The sequence below is a fragment of the Staurois parvus genome, unplaced genomic scaffold (assembly GCF_062004578.1).
Source record: "Staurois parvus isolate SC_StPar_1 unplaced genomic scaffold, SC_StPar_1.0 ptg000297l, whole genome shotgun sequence".
NCBI classification, from domain to species: Eukaryota; Metazoa; Chordata; class Amphibia; order Anura; family Ranidae; genus Staurois; species Staurois parvus.
Window position 1 is genome coordinate 6,377,733 of NW_028318093.1, and position 14,252 is coordinate 6,391,984.

The 14,252-nt window shown below is 39.1% G+C and overlaps 1 protein-coding gene across 2 annotated transcripts; it reads left to right on the plus strand.

Annotated features, from left to right (window-relative positions):
* Positions 1-242: 242 nt before the first annotated feature.
* LOC149458069 (oncomodulin-like) lies at positions 243-9,064 on the plus strand. Of its 2 annotated transcripts, none has more exons than XM_089682728.1 (5): positions 243-309; positions 1,222-1,288; positions 3,130-3,262; positions 4,931-5,040; positions 8,958-9,064. In XM_089682728.1, the coding sequence occupies exons 2-5, from the start codon at positions 1,234-1,236 to the stop codon at positions 8,993-8,995; spliced, it is 336 nt and encodes a 111-aa protein (XP_089538854.1). In that variant the 5' UTR covers positions 243-309; positions 1,222-1,233; the 3' UTR covers positions 8,996-9,064. The 2 variants fall into 2 exon arrangements, with proteins under 2 accessions (XP_089538854.1, XP_089538853.1); XM_089682727.1 differs by having other exon boundaries at positions 283-309; positions 1,219-1,288.
* Positions 9,065-14,252: the final 5,188 nt, after the last annotated feature.

Below are 14,252 nucleotides of genomic sequence, written 5' to 3' on the forward strand. Positions count from 1 at the left end.
AAGTAGTATACCAGTCACCTGAGCAGGAAAACATTTTTTATAATGTGTACAATTACCTTATTCATTTTGATTTATTTTATAATTACATGTTGTGAAAACTGGATTATAAAATCTACCCAAAAGATAATCATAGCTGTGATGTATGTAACATGTTTCATAATTATACACAATTTTTTCTGATTTAATAAATATTATTACACAATGGAGGAAAATTACAAGTTCCATTAGATATACCATATATAAAGGATTAGAAGCCTGAGGTCTTTATCACATTGACTGAGCCTCATATTGAATACAGGTAACAATCTGGTATGTATTATTTCATTCAGTTGATCCCTCTGAAATAAGGTTATTTGCATATTGAAAGTTTCTAGTTTTTTTCTAGTTTTTTTTTTTGCTGTATCTTAAACTCTTATTGTTAAGCTAGTTATAAATTATTTCTGGTGTTCTAGGATTTGGAGGAAAAGGGAGTGTAAATTACTATAACTACTTTTTTTTTTTTTTTTTAAACATGGAGAAATAAAAGTAATAAAGAAAGAAATATATAAGAGCTAATCATTGTTGATTTCTAAAAAAAAATGCTGGTTGCCTGACTATAATATGGACTGATTGGCTTCAGTATTTTTTTGAGTTTCCTACCTGGAACAAGTAATCAGATCAGGAAAGGAGTGGTAAAATCAGAAGTTCACATAAGCATGCTTGTTCTGGGCTAGTGAGTAAGTAAAGGAGTCAACATGGCAGTCAAGCAACCAGCATTTTTAGACGATTAGTCTCCATGTTTTTATGATGTGCTTTAAAGGATATGTGTGACATTTCAATAAAGTTCATTCAAAAAATAAAAGGAACAGTTTGATTTGAGTGTAAGCTCCACAAGCAGGGCCCTCCTATTCCTTCTGTACTGAAAAGTATTGTAACTGTATTGTCCCCCTTTATATTGTAAAGTGCTGCGCAAACTGTTGACACTATATAAATCTTGTATAATAATAATATGCTGCATCATTCTGCACTCTAGCCACTGCATTTTAATGCAGGAGCTGGTGTCAACAAGTCCTTAGTAATTTATAACCTATAAATTACTGGAATCAGTTGTATTGTTAATATCTGCCTGGGGTATAACTTCATTTTACGTCATAGCATTTGGCCAAAATTTGCTCCAATAAAAAAATAAAATTAAATATACAGTACATTATCTGAAAGTCAGTGATGTTTTTCTGTTAGCAGGTACAGTACAGGATGAACAGTATACTCAGTGAAGAAAATATTAACGCTGCTTTGGCAGAATGCAAAGGTAAGGTGAAACTGACCCAATCACCCTGAGTGCCTGCACTTACCCTATTGCATGCACACTAACGAGTACACATCCTTTCTGAACAGTGCAACAGTGCATGTGCTATAAATGTTGCTTATGTAAAAGAAAAAAATATATATATATACCGGTATATATACTGTATATATATATTGTATATACATTCCATACCCAAAAAGCAAAGGTGCTCTCTTGTCAAAATCAAGCCATGAAATATAAGGGTCAAAGTTTGTCCGAGGCTTTAGTTTATCATTTAGAAATTTCTGTAGTGCACATGTCTCTCTCATTCCTTTTTGTCTCTCTCATTCCTTGATCTGGGAACTCCTTTTGCTTCCAAATTTGCAAATTCTCAGTCACTCTGAAGGCTCTTAGTTATCTCTCACATACAGAAAGCCCACTTTTCAAAGTTATGAAATTTAGTTGAGTTGCATTCAGAGGTGGACTGACAACTCATGGGGCCCCCGGGCAATAAGGGATCATGGGGCCCCTGTGTCCTTGACCAAACTCAAAAAAGCCTATGAAAAAGGTACCAGGGGCATCTCATGGGGCCCCCTACTGACCCTCGGGTAGTGCCCAGGTTTCCAAATGGTCAGTCCGCCCCTGGTTGCATTACATATTCAAGAAGCAGAACATCTCACATAAATTCACATTAATGGGAATTTAGTAGATCTCTGTTTTTATTTAGTTGTCACCAGGAATTATTTTTTTTTCACTCAGACACTGATATGGTAGCTGAGTTCTTAATGAGACCCCAAATACCCAGAGCAAGAATACATGCATCGTAAGAGAGTTCTAGATTATATTTCATTACTTTGAATCCGCTTCATGTGTAGACCAAAACAGAATCATAAATTAAAATATTAAACAAATTAAGCATTCAAAAAAAAATACTTATCCCCCACCTCAGTTTTTTGGTGTGTTGATATTAGCTACAATGACGTCACAGCCGTCTTGGTGAGCATCTTCATTCTTGCAAGATGACACTCCAGCACTGTTCTGGAGTTCATTCTTCGTGGGATACTCAGCTTTACAAGGATCCCTCAGGAAAGCCAAATTACGTAATCTTTGCTTATGCAAGTCTAGCAGAAGTCTGGGTGTAAGGTGGGTATTTTTTTCTTTTTTTTCCTAATATTTGGGGGAGTTGGGGGGCTAAGTTTGAAGTGACCCTTGCATTGAAGATTCAGCACAATTTTCATTGGCTCCTGTCACATACAAGAAATACTTTACATAAAAAAGTATAATTATTTAAAGCAGTGCACTTCTGAAATGTCATCCATCAAACTAACTTAGGGGTCTATTTGTAAAAAAAAAAATGTTTTTCTTTTTTCTCCTAATATTTTGGGGGTTTGAAGTTTGAAGTGACCCTTGCATTGAAGATTCAGCACAATTTGGATTGGCTCCTGTCACATTACAAGAAATACGTTACATAAAAAAGTATAATTATTTAAAACACTGCACTTCTGAAATGTCATCCATCAAACTAACTTCGGGGTCTATTTGTAGAAAAAAAAAATCACTGTTTGACTGCCGCAAACATTCACATAGCCATCACAAATAATAGCAATAATCTGTTTAAAGTGTTTATTTCCTATGATCATCAGCTCCATCAAGTGGCCATTACACAGCATTTTCCTGATATACCTCAGTCTGGAAAATACAGCATTATGGCCACAAGATGGAGCTGATACTCACTGATATTACACACATCAGGATGATTATTTGTGTCAGGTGTGAGAATGGTTTATAAATAGACCCCTAAGCAATGAGTAATATTAATGGCCATACTATAAAAGAATTATTACTGCTTTTTACTTCTGCTCCAGAAACTGGCAGCTTTGATGTGGTGAAATTCTTTCATACATCTGGGATAACTGAATTGAACTCATGTGAACAACTTAACCTCTTTGAGAAGCTTGACGAGAATGGTGATAAGAGTCTGGATAAAGGTGATGTTGAGTAAGTTATAAACTTAATGAAGGTCTGATGACCTTTCGTTGCCAATGTGAAAACTTAAAATATTATGTAATTGATGCCCATAATGTGTGTTTAATCTTAAATGGAGTAGTCATAATCTGGTCCATAGAGGTCTATGGATTGTCTGATCGGGTCTGTCTGAAAAACTCACAGGCGGACCCAATCGGACCGTCAGTGTGAAAAGGGCCTAACTGGGGTTGAGGAATTAATTAAAGTGGAAGTAAATTCTATATTGCATCTTTTACCTACAGGTAAGACTTTAATAAGACTTACCTGTAGGTACCAGAAATATCTCCTAAACATGTACCGTTTAGGAGATATTTACTGTAGATGCACCGGTGATGTCACCAGCGCATGCGCACTGCTCTGTCAATGGACAGCAAGCCATCCATTGAGAGAGCCATGCCGTGGCCAAAACACTCTTCATGCATGAATGGGAGTGATGGCATTGCAGCTCGGCCAATCAGATGGCCGCAGCTCGTGAACCTGAAAGGAAAACAGGTGAAGATGGCAGTCTCAGGGAGCGCTGACAGGGCTCCGCTAGAGGGCTATGTTTTCAGGTAAGTCTTTCATAATATGCTAGTATGGGATGCTTACTAGCACATTATGCTCTTAACTTGCAGGGAGAAGATTTTTTAATAGTTTTTTTCTCAGTTTACTACGGCCTTAAGGAAAGGACTCCCATTCAGAAATCTACTAAACATGGAGGCTGCAAAATCTGTTGTAGTTCTGCAGAGAAACCAATCAGCTTCTAACTTCAGCTTGTTCAATTAGACTTTGCCAATAAAACCTGCAAGCTGATTTGTTTCTATGCAGAGCTGCCCCAGATTTTGCACCCTCCATTTTTAGTAAATAACCCCCTTAGTTCCATGCTCCCAACAGTTTCTGAAGCATAATGGAAAGTAGCTGGCATCCATATACCATCTAGAAAGTTGTCCTCACGGGAGAACACACTGTTTGAGCATTCAAAGGTTGTTAAAAACCAAGTTTACAAATGTTTGAGATCACCTATGAAAAATTTATATGAAAGAGCTGTAGTATAGAATAAATAAGGGGCATGGTCTCACTATCCCTACAAGATTCGTAAAAACATTTTCAAAGGCCATAGTTTTTGTAATGGCACAGCATTTCACTGTGAAAATGTGATATCTGATTCCATTTGCTATAATCTGAAAATAATTGTGATTGTAATCTATGGGATCAAACCTTAAGAGAATATAAAATATCCAATTCAACACAGGCCAACCAATTGTAGGGGGGATCCTGGACTGTACTGGATTGGAGCCATTTGGGTTGACTGTAGCAGGTAACTTTTCTCCATAGAGTCCCACAAATGTGAGAGAAAGTGACTGGGTCTGAGCACCATCGATTTTCTCCACTGATGGATGTTCTATCCCATCCCCAATCTGTCTAAAGGAAAAATGCCTTAGCCAAAGTTCCACATTAGCAAACCAAGGCTAAAATCAATGGTAATGTACACATTTAAATAAACTGTAATAAATCCAGTTTTACCACTGCTTCACAAAATGCCTACATGGGCATGTTCTGGTAATTTTTGTCCTTATTGAGATAAGTGTAATTTCATCATGCTGGTAAAAATAAGACTTTCTGTGGACATAAAAAAATAACTAAAATTTAATCTTTGCTTAGAAAATTTCTTCAGAAGTTCCAAGCCAGTGCCAGACTGCTGACTAAGCAAGAAACGTGCAACTTCTTGTCTAAAGGTGATCCTGATAAAGATGGTAAAATTGGGGTCCAAGGTGAGTGAAATAATGCTAATCAGTTTTAATGGCTCAGTAGTCTCAGAAAGACCAGGGGTTCCATGTCACAGAACCCATACATATAAGATGACTGGTTTCCAAACTAGATTTTCTGAGTCTATGAGGGCAATATACCTGACCAGCAGATCTTTGGAAAAGAAGTGACTGTTCCTGTTGTAATGACCGTTATTTTTCCACCCCTGGTAAGCCTCCTGTCATGTTTCAGGCCAAGCTAAGCATGCATGTTTATGTGACAAGTAACAGATCACAGACCACCAGCTATACACTTATCCAAGTATTCCAAATAAATGGGCAATAATATAATATATTTAAGATACATGTTAGCAATACAGGTAGTAAATGTAGCACCTGCTATGAGGTCCAGAACATTGGGTTGAGAAGAGGGTGCAATTTAGACCCCAAATCAAGAATATGTGGTATGTTGTTTTTGAAGTCAAGAAACGTGCCATATAATTCTTGGCATGAGGGTTTCAGCACCAAACAAGTGTAAGGAAAAAAAAGTCTATAAAGCCCTGACCCCTAGACTTAACCTGAACAAAACTTTATCTAAAGCCAATTTTTAAAAAGTTTGGGTAGAATAGTGAGCAGTTAGACCACCTTTAATTTTTTTTTATTTTCAGTGTCTGTATCCCTGCAGGAAGATTTTCTATATATATATTTGTCTTGTTGATCTCGTTAGACTAAAAGTGAGCACAATACTTTTGAGTAGTCAGTGAAACAAACATAAAGGGAAACCTTACAATGTAAACACGTGTTCTGGTGAAAGCTGATCTCTTACTTTCTGTTATGGCTCAAGATGGAAAGTGATGGAACATATCTCTAATGAGATAGACACCAACTGCAAAAATGAATTGACAAGGGTAATAAACTAATTTTGTGTTTATTAAAAGTCAACAACTACAAAAACTGTAGCTGCTGACTTTTAATAAACACACACTTACCTGTCCTCGAGTCCAACGATGTTCTCATCCGTACTGTCCCTTCTACCCTTCTTTCCTCCATGGCGCCAGCATCTCAGCTGTGGGCACCAGCCTGTGACAGCTTGCAGCTTCACAGCTTGGTGTCCACTGCGCATGCGCGAGTCACTCTGCGCTTCCTAATTGGTCCAGTAGTCTTCTGGGACCTGTGAAAGCTCCCAGGAGACTGCGGGAGGGTGCCAAACTTCGGGCTACCTTCGCTGCAGCAAACTGAGCCGGAAGTGGGAGCGGGTACATGTCAAAACCAGGTACCCTCTCCCCCCCAAAAGGTGCCAAATATAGCAGTAGAGGGGGGGAGGAGGTAAATAACCGGAGCTTCCGCTTTTGAGTGGAACTCCGCTTTAAGATTACTTCTCACACTTAAAGCCTAATTCCAGCAGGACTGGTGCTGCTTCTCCAGGGACAGCCCTGGCAAGCAGGTGATTCTTGTAGTCAGAGCTGCATTTTTTTTTTTACAGCTATTTGTTTTAGGAAAAATAACATTGAGCTTTAACCCTTCCCCCACACTAAAACAAATCCTAATACTTAAATTAATCATTAACGCTTAATCTCCTCCAATAAATAACACTTAACCTAACCCTGAAATATAAAACACTTATAGTGGTTTTAAACCCAAAACCAAAAATATAATATATTGCAGCTTACCAATTGTTAGATGTGGTGGCTGTCTTAGTTTTCTTTTATTTGTCTTTTTTTCTCCTGATTTCATTATGATCTGACCAGTAACACACCTCCAGTATTAGTGAGACACCACTCTGAATGAAAGAGCACAGGAAGGACAGCAGACAGCAGCATTGTCAGTCTGGGGTAAGGAGATTGTTAAATGTATTAGCATATCTACATACACCAACAAATTAAAGCCAAGCTATAGCTCACACTTTATAATCAATTACAGCAAACAGTTTTCCCTTTTGGGATAAAGGTTTTAAATGAATAATTAAAAACTGATCATTTTAAGCACCCCTGCCAATGGTTTGTCCCATCCATGAAAACTGATACATTTTGCTGGAGAGCTTGTCCTTTTAAAAAACAGACTTGATGGCTGAATCACCAGGTGAAAATAGAAGAAAGAAGGTATAAAAAACTAATGCAGCCATCACATCTAAGAATTGGTAAGCTGCAATGCAATAAATGTTTACGTTTGAGTTTAATACTACTTTAAGATCAAACTCGATCAGGCTTTCACAGAAAGTGCCATTTTGCTTCATTGCTGCAAAACTATTATGTAGCACATGAGTATGGAAATATCAGCCTTCATCAGAGCCTAATGACACAGGAGTCTTCCTACAAGGATTTATAAATGGAAACATTTAGGCCCCTTTCACATGGATGTTCTGATCAGGTCCGCATGCCCGTCTTTCAGGCGGACCAGATCAGAACCTGTATTCTCCTTTATGGAGCGGCAGGTGTAAACAGATATGTGTTCGTTTACACCCGCCGACATCCGATCCGGATGGGATGGCAGTCGGATGGAAACGGACAGGCGATCCGTTCCCATTCAACCGCCCATAGAGGACAGCGGGCTGTGTCTGTGTCCGCGGACCTGTCATCTGCTTGCTTAGAGGAGATCAGCGAAGAGATCCCCTGCTGAGCAAGTGGATCCACTGACGGGTCTGACCCATGTGAAAGGGGCCATAATTAATTCTTTGCATGATCAGCTGCCTTGAGAGGTAGAGTTGATATCTGATCACTTCAATCTAAAAGTAAATCTAAGCCCTGACCAGGCTAAAGCTGTGTGTTTTGTAATAAATTGCCATGTTTATTTTTTCATAAATGCTATTTTTACCTTTAGGCCCCTTTCACACAGGCGTTCAATATGTCCGGTTTTCATCTGTCCGTTTACGGATGAAAAACGGACCCCCATGAATTTCTATGGACTTGTGGATGTAAATAGATGAACATCTTTTTACATCTATTAATGTCCGCGTTTGTTAACATCCATTTTTTTGAACAAAAGAAAACCCTTTTTCTTCCACAAAAAAATGGAACTGACAAAAAAAGGGATGTCAACGGATGGAAACAGACCAAAAAGGGATGTAAATGGATGAAAAACAGATGTAAATCAATGTAAACGGATGAAAACTGATGTAAATGGATGAAAAACAAATGAAAAAACAGATGAAAAAAGGGTGTAAACGGATGAAAAACAGATATAAATGGATGGAAAATGGATGAAAAAACAGATGAAAAAACGGATGTAAACAGATGGAAAAACAGATGGAAACTCATCCATTTTTTTCTTTGAAAAATCGTGAATGAACTGAAAAAAAAAAACAGAACGCCTGTGTGAAAGGACCCTTATATATAATTTTGTATGTTATCTGCTGATCTACCCCAGCTTCTTTCAGCCACTGCCTGTCTACATGCACTCACCCCACCATTCGCACTCTGGCTGACAAAGGTGGATCTTGCCTGCACAATGTGTATCAGCATAGTCACATATAGTCTACAAGAGGGGTGCATGTGACAGGGTAACAATGTAGGAACACAGTAAGGAAACAGGAGTCACGCCATCAGGAAGTGTCTGAACAAGAACTTACATGGGAAGATCACCAGCCATTCTTTTAATAAAAGCTTAAAGTGATAGGTAACCTTTTTCAGAAAAATGAAAAGATGAACTAATACCTGAGCATGTTTGACAGGTGGTGCCGCCCATCAGACATGACAAGCTATATTAAATTTGCTGCAGTATGTGTATAAACCCCTTCAGCTACCATGTCTCCTTGCAGGTGGGCAATCAGGGGGTGGTAAAAATGCAGATCAACTGACCACCAGTGTGAAAAAGGCCAAATACAGCATTATCTATGGAGAAATGTATGGTTCTTTCAGATCAGTCTCACAACAAACTGGACTTTTTTTATGATAGTCATAATTTATTTTTACATTTATATATACTAATATTTTTTTACTGTTTTGCAGAATTCCAGGACATGATTTCAAAGTGTGCAAGCGAGTGAAACATTTATCAATGAGTTGAAAACACTCACATATGGAGAGCAGAAGGAGAATAAAAAACCTTGTAGTAAGACTGTGTATTGATTGATTCTTAGAGTTCACACACTCTTTTGGATGTGTAAAAATAACACAATATTCTACAGTCATATTAAAAACAAAGTGTGTCAGTTGCTTGTCTGCATGATGGATGACACATAGACTTGGGGGTTTTGTAAAAGGGAGATGCTGATTAAAACCACTTCAGGACCAGCATGCTACAACCCCTTCCCTGTCCATGTACTTTTTTCAGTTTTCGGAGATGTGATAATTTGAATTACCATTATTGTAATGCTTTACCCAAATTAATTTTATATCATTTTTTTAGAAAGATGGAGATGTCTTTTGGTATTATTTAATAACCAATGGGTTTTCCTTTGTACTATATAAATAAAAAAAGACCTACAATTTTGAAACTGTCCCTTACTTTTTAGTATAAAATTTGTCAAATAAAAATGCCAGGACAGTGGGAACACTTCCCAAATGACCCCTTTTTAAAAAGTGGACACCTCAAAATGATTTTATTTTGCCACAATTTTTTGAAAATAGAAGAAACATGCTGGTATTGAGGTCAATAATAAAATAAATTAAGGTACATTTAGCCTTTGAAAGTTGCACACAGAAGGCAAATGCAAATCTTCTGTTATTAGTTGGAGATCCTTGTAGGATGAAATTGCATTGCATTGAAAATCATTGAAGTGTGCAATGAGTTGATGTCATGGATAGAAACCAAATCTCAGAAAATGCCCCCCTTGCCCCCAAAGTAAACTGTTGGTGGTTAGTTGTATTTTAAAATCTTCCATCCTCCAACTTTGGTGGTCAATGGCACTCCCCTAATGGATCCCACCATAGTGGTGTTTAACTTTCCCCCAAAACAATCACAAATGGTCGTTGTTGGCCCTTTAATATTTTAAATTTTTCCTTCATACAGGTCATTCATAGCTTACTTCTCCAATGCAGCAAACACAAAGCTAAAACAATAGTTTAGTTTCAAGAACTCAATATCCCAGTAGCACACAAAACCTCCCCTTCAGGGCTCATATGCAAATTTTATACTGTCTTTATAGACCTGAGTTTTTGACAGATAGCTACAAGTTAACTGTATATAAAGGGCAGAATATACAGCATATCTCCCCCATGTGTGCATCAATTAATGAGTTCTTGAACCAATATAAATTCATAGACACCATGCCTTGATAGGTTTGATATCCCAGCAGTGTGCTTGATCACTTATAATGGCATGGGAGATGTTCACCTCATATATACTGTGGATATCCATGTGTAAGACTCCTTGTAAATGTAGTGCTTTCCCTATATAAAGACCACCTTCAAGTAGATCATTGAAATACTAATCTTTCAGCACAGCAAACTCACAGATACATCAGATGTACAAATGCAAGAGTGTAAAAAATGCATGGGCATATTTATCAGCAGTCTAGCGTTGGATTTTAATACATACAGACAGGATGATTTACATCCACATGATCCTTTTTATGGGATGTAAAAATATGTAAAATATGGTACGTGTCAGTAGACATCAAAAGACTTTTATTGGCAATTTCTTCAGGAAGCTTTTTCTCACATTGGCCCTGGCACAAACGTCAGACGCTGGCTACAAGCCATATGCAGTAGTTTTGTAAATTGGCAGTGGTTGAACAAACAAAACCCATTCAGAAAACTTAAATATGACAGAAGGAACCCACAGATGTGCCCACTCTCTCCCCTAATTTTCATTATGACAATGAAGCCCTATTACATACAATTCAAGTAAATTTGGACATTCACATCCTTTTGACACATTCAGATACTCACGAAGTCCTAACTTATGTTGATGAGCTACTTTTCTTCATCTCTCTGCCAAACATCGTAATACCAGTCTTACTCATAAAGTGTCAGGGCCTGGATCTCAACCCGGGACCTCACTGTGTCTGGCAGTTACTCTTCTTGCTGAGCAACCTGAAAAACTGGACAGCTCCCTCTCTGATCTGTTAGACAATCTTGCTTTGTATAAAATATAAGGATAGTGAGCGCTCCTAAAAACAGCTGCTAAAACACCAAAAGGTACCAATAAAAACCTCTCAATAATCAAAACAAAAACAAAGGTGTAGCGCTATTAAAATAAATGAGTGATAAAAAAAGGTGAATAATAATAAAAAGTATATATGTTGACATAAAACTCATATAAATATGATAAAATTAATGTCCATATAAAACGTTCGCATAAGAACATGTAAAGAATGTAATTAAGAGTAATTCTCAGGGTACAATTCTGCCAGAGATTGACTTGTGACTCCAATAGTAACAGTGCGCACTCACTGGAAATACATGGATAATGCGAATGTGATATAAACCCTCAAGGTAAACAGGATAATCCAGTGAATTTTTCCTCTATGGTGCAGTCATCAAGCCGTTAGGAGTAGTATAAAAAATCTGCTGGATACAGAGGTCCCCTTAAGGTTGGATAGGTGCTGAGCCTGAGTACAGGGCTCCTTTTCCTCTGGTCATGCTTGTAACTCTGGGGTAACCTGTGGGCTTAATAACTCTCTAGCTGCTCTCCGCTCAAAGGAGGAGGATCCGGCAGAGAGCAGCTAGACAGTTTTCCAGATTATTGTGCTCTCTCCAAACAATATCTTGCTCTTGTCACTCCTGCTGCCTTGGGATCTTCACTACCACTCATTACCAACCTTTGGCTCATTCCTCGACTATGCTTTTGCTTGATCCCAAACTGAAACTACTTGTTACCAACCTTTGGCTTGTTTACTGACTGTTCTTCTACCTGCTATATCCACTACTGGACCCTAGCTTGCTCCCCTCCTGGTGGTATGATCCTGAGGACCACGACCTGGTATTAACACACAGCAAAACCCATCTCCACCATAAGGAGTTCTGATGAATACCAGTTAGTGCTTAGACCCTGTATTTTAGTTGAGACCGCGCCATCTGCCAGGGTGGCCTACTTGTTTACCTATCCTGCTGGTCGGTGGGAGTCTCTCTACTGCTATAGCTTCTGGTCTCTGAGCCTGACTCCTGACTGTGACATAAATTCAACTACCTTTCAGATTATAAGATTAACTTCAACAAAGCAGAAGCCTTTGGCATTCAGCTCCAAGAAGATACTTTAAACAGGATGTGAGGAAACTTCTCCTCCCAATGGGCCCCATTTAGCACCTCTGTAGGCAATTGTGGTTAACCTACAAAAAAGTTTTGATGTAAACCTCTACTACAAACAATTCAACAAGACTTCACTAACTGGCACAACAAAGCCTTCACCTGGTTTGTCCAAAATAATATAATTGAAAAGAATATTCTTCCATGCCTGTTCTACTTATTTCAAACCTTACCTATCTCCCTAACATCCAGTTTTCTTTCTGGAGTCTTCTTCATACTTCTTGACCATAATTTAAAAAAATATTCTTAATACTTATAGGGTTCCAAGAGGAAGGGTTTTGGAATGGTGTACCAACGGCAAAAGCAAACAATGGATTCAACTGAAAAAAACTCCTGTCCTTCCCACTTGCTTGTAGGCAGGTTGAAAACTGCCTAGTTAGCTAGGTACTGGCACAGGATGGGTTGGGAAAAAGTTAAGTCCACTTCTCCCAGTGTGTTGGCTTTTTGGTTTTTCAGCTGGCCCACATGTGATATAAATTGGGAGAAGACTGAGGTCCCAGGGCTCTTGACCTGGCCTGAGAGAGAGCATTCCTGTCCCCACTGCACTGCTGTGCTGTTGTACCTGCGACAACTCAAGGAAGCCATGTAGGAACCATGTGTATTCTACCACCAAGGGTACCAGGGTAGCACCAATTATGGACTCTGCCACCATGGACTAACACCTGAAATGGTACGCCTGGGCCAATCATTAGTCAGTCAGTGGTAGGAGAAATGGACCACCGTTTGTACTTTGTATCATGTTTGTACTAAGTGATCAGTACAGTCTGTTAAAACTTTTCCTGTGAGCCTGGTCTGAAGTTATTCACAAAGGGGAGCATAATGGGGATGGCATATTAAAGAGCCTGGGCTTGTAATTGCGCTAGAGGGGTAGGAAAAATCTAGAGTGTCAAGTCAGTATGCTAAAGAAGAACAAGATTGTTGCCATTGGTAATATAGTAACATCTAAGACACAAAGCAACCAGTCTAGGTGTGGTACCTAGATGAGGTGAGGTGTCCTCCGGTAGCAAGAGGATTGCTTGGGCATCCCCTCCCTAGCAGTCTGTCTTCCATAGCAGCTGGGAGCAGACCAATGTTACGGAGGTCCTCAGCCTAACTGTATGGTACGGAAGAAGAAGAGTTAATATAAGACATGCATGTGATCGATGCTATGTGTCTGGCAGGATTCCATTCTGTTCGTGTCAGTGAGGTAACAGAGGTACACTGGCTGGTGGAAGTGGTGTGGCTCTACCCACCACTCCGAATGCAACACATAATAAACATTGTATGTAGAGCTATGGGACAACACTTTATTAGAAACTCAGCTTCATTCTACATGCAGTGCTAGCTCAAGTCGAGAGACTGCCTTAATGTTTGACTGTGCACATGACCACAGTTCCTGCCTAGTCCTGGGCATTGGAGAGCATCCCTCTGGTAAAAGTATCCCTAGTGCACAGGCACAGAAGGCCCCTGCCCACAATATGGCATAGCCAGTAGAAACCCAACCACCCTGTACGTTAGCTTGTAGTTAGGTGCCTACAGAAGGATTCATGTTTTTTCTGTGCTGACTCATATCCTGAATTAATCTGGGTTATGTCTGCTGTCTTTCCTGTGAAACTCTTACAATGTTGATGTGTGGTGGATCTGATGAAATTAATTGGCTGTTTTTTTCCCATCAATTTTCTACAGATCCACATAAAAAGGGGTCCTTCAGCAACCCAAGGGAGAGCTGCTGGAAACCCTTTGAAAATGTAGGCAGTTATGCTGCTGGACTGTGCCCCCAGCTAAGGGGGGGGGGGGCAGTCAAGGTTCACAGAGGGACTGGGAACCTGAGGACTCTCAATCACCAATCTTGGACTTACTGTCTTTAAGGATCTTTGCCAAACATGGACTATACGAAGTCTGTTTCTACCTCTTGTCTTGTCTGTGCCTCTAAAGAACAATGGATTCTGCTGTTATTCAGTTATGATCACCTTATGGGCCCCTCTATACAGGATTTTTTGTGAGAAGTTACCTTACAAAGACTGTCCCTGTATGTTGCCTTTCTTCAGTAAAGTTACCATTACCAGTTTAATGCCT

Coding starts and splice junctions, on each gene's coding strand:
- LOC149458069 (XM_089682728.1), top strand. CDS start 1,234: ATGAACAGTATACTCAGTGAAGAAAATATTAACGCTGCTTTGGCAGAA. Junction 1,289..3,129: donor TGCTTTGGCAGAATGCAAAG/GTAAGGTGAAAC, acceptor CTTCTGCTCCAG/AAACTGGCAGCTTTGATGTG. Junction 3,263..4,930: donor CTGGATAAAGGTGATGTTGA/GTAAGTTATAAA, acceptor ATCTTTGCTTAG/AAAATTTCTTCAGAAGTTCC.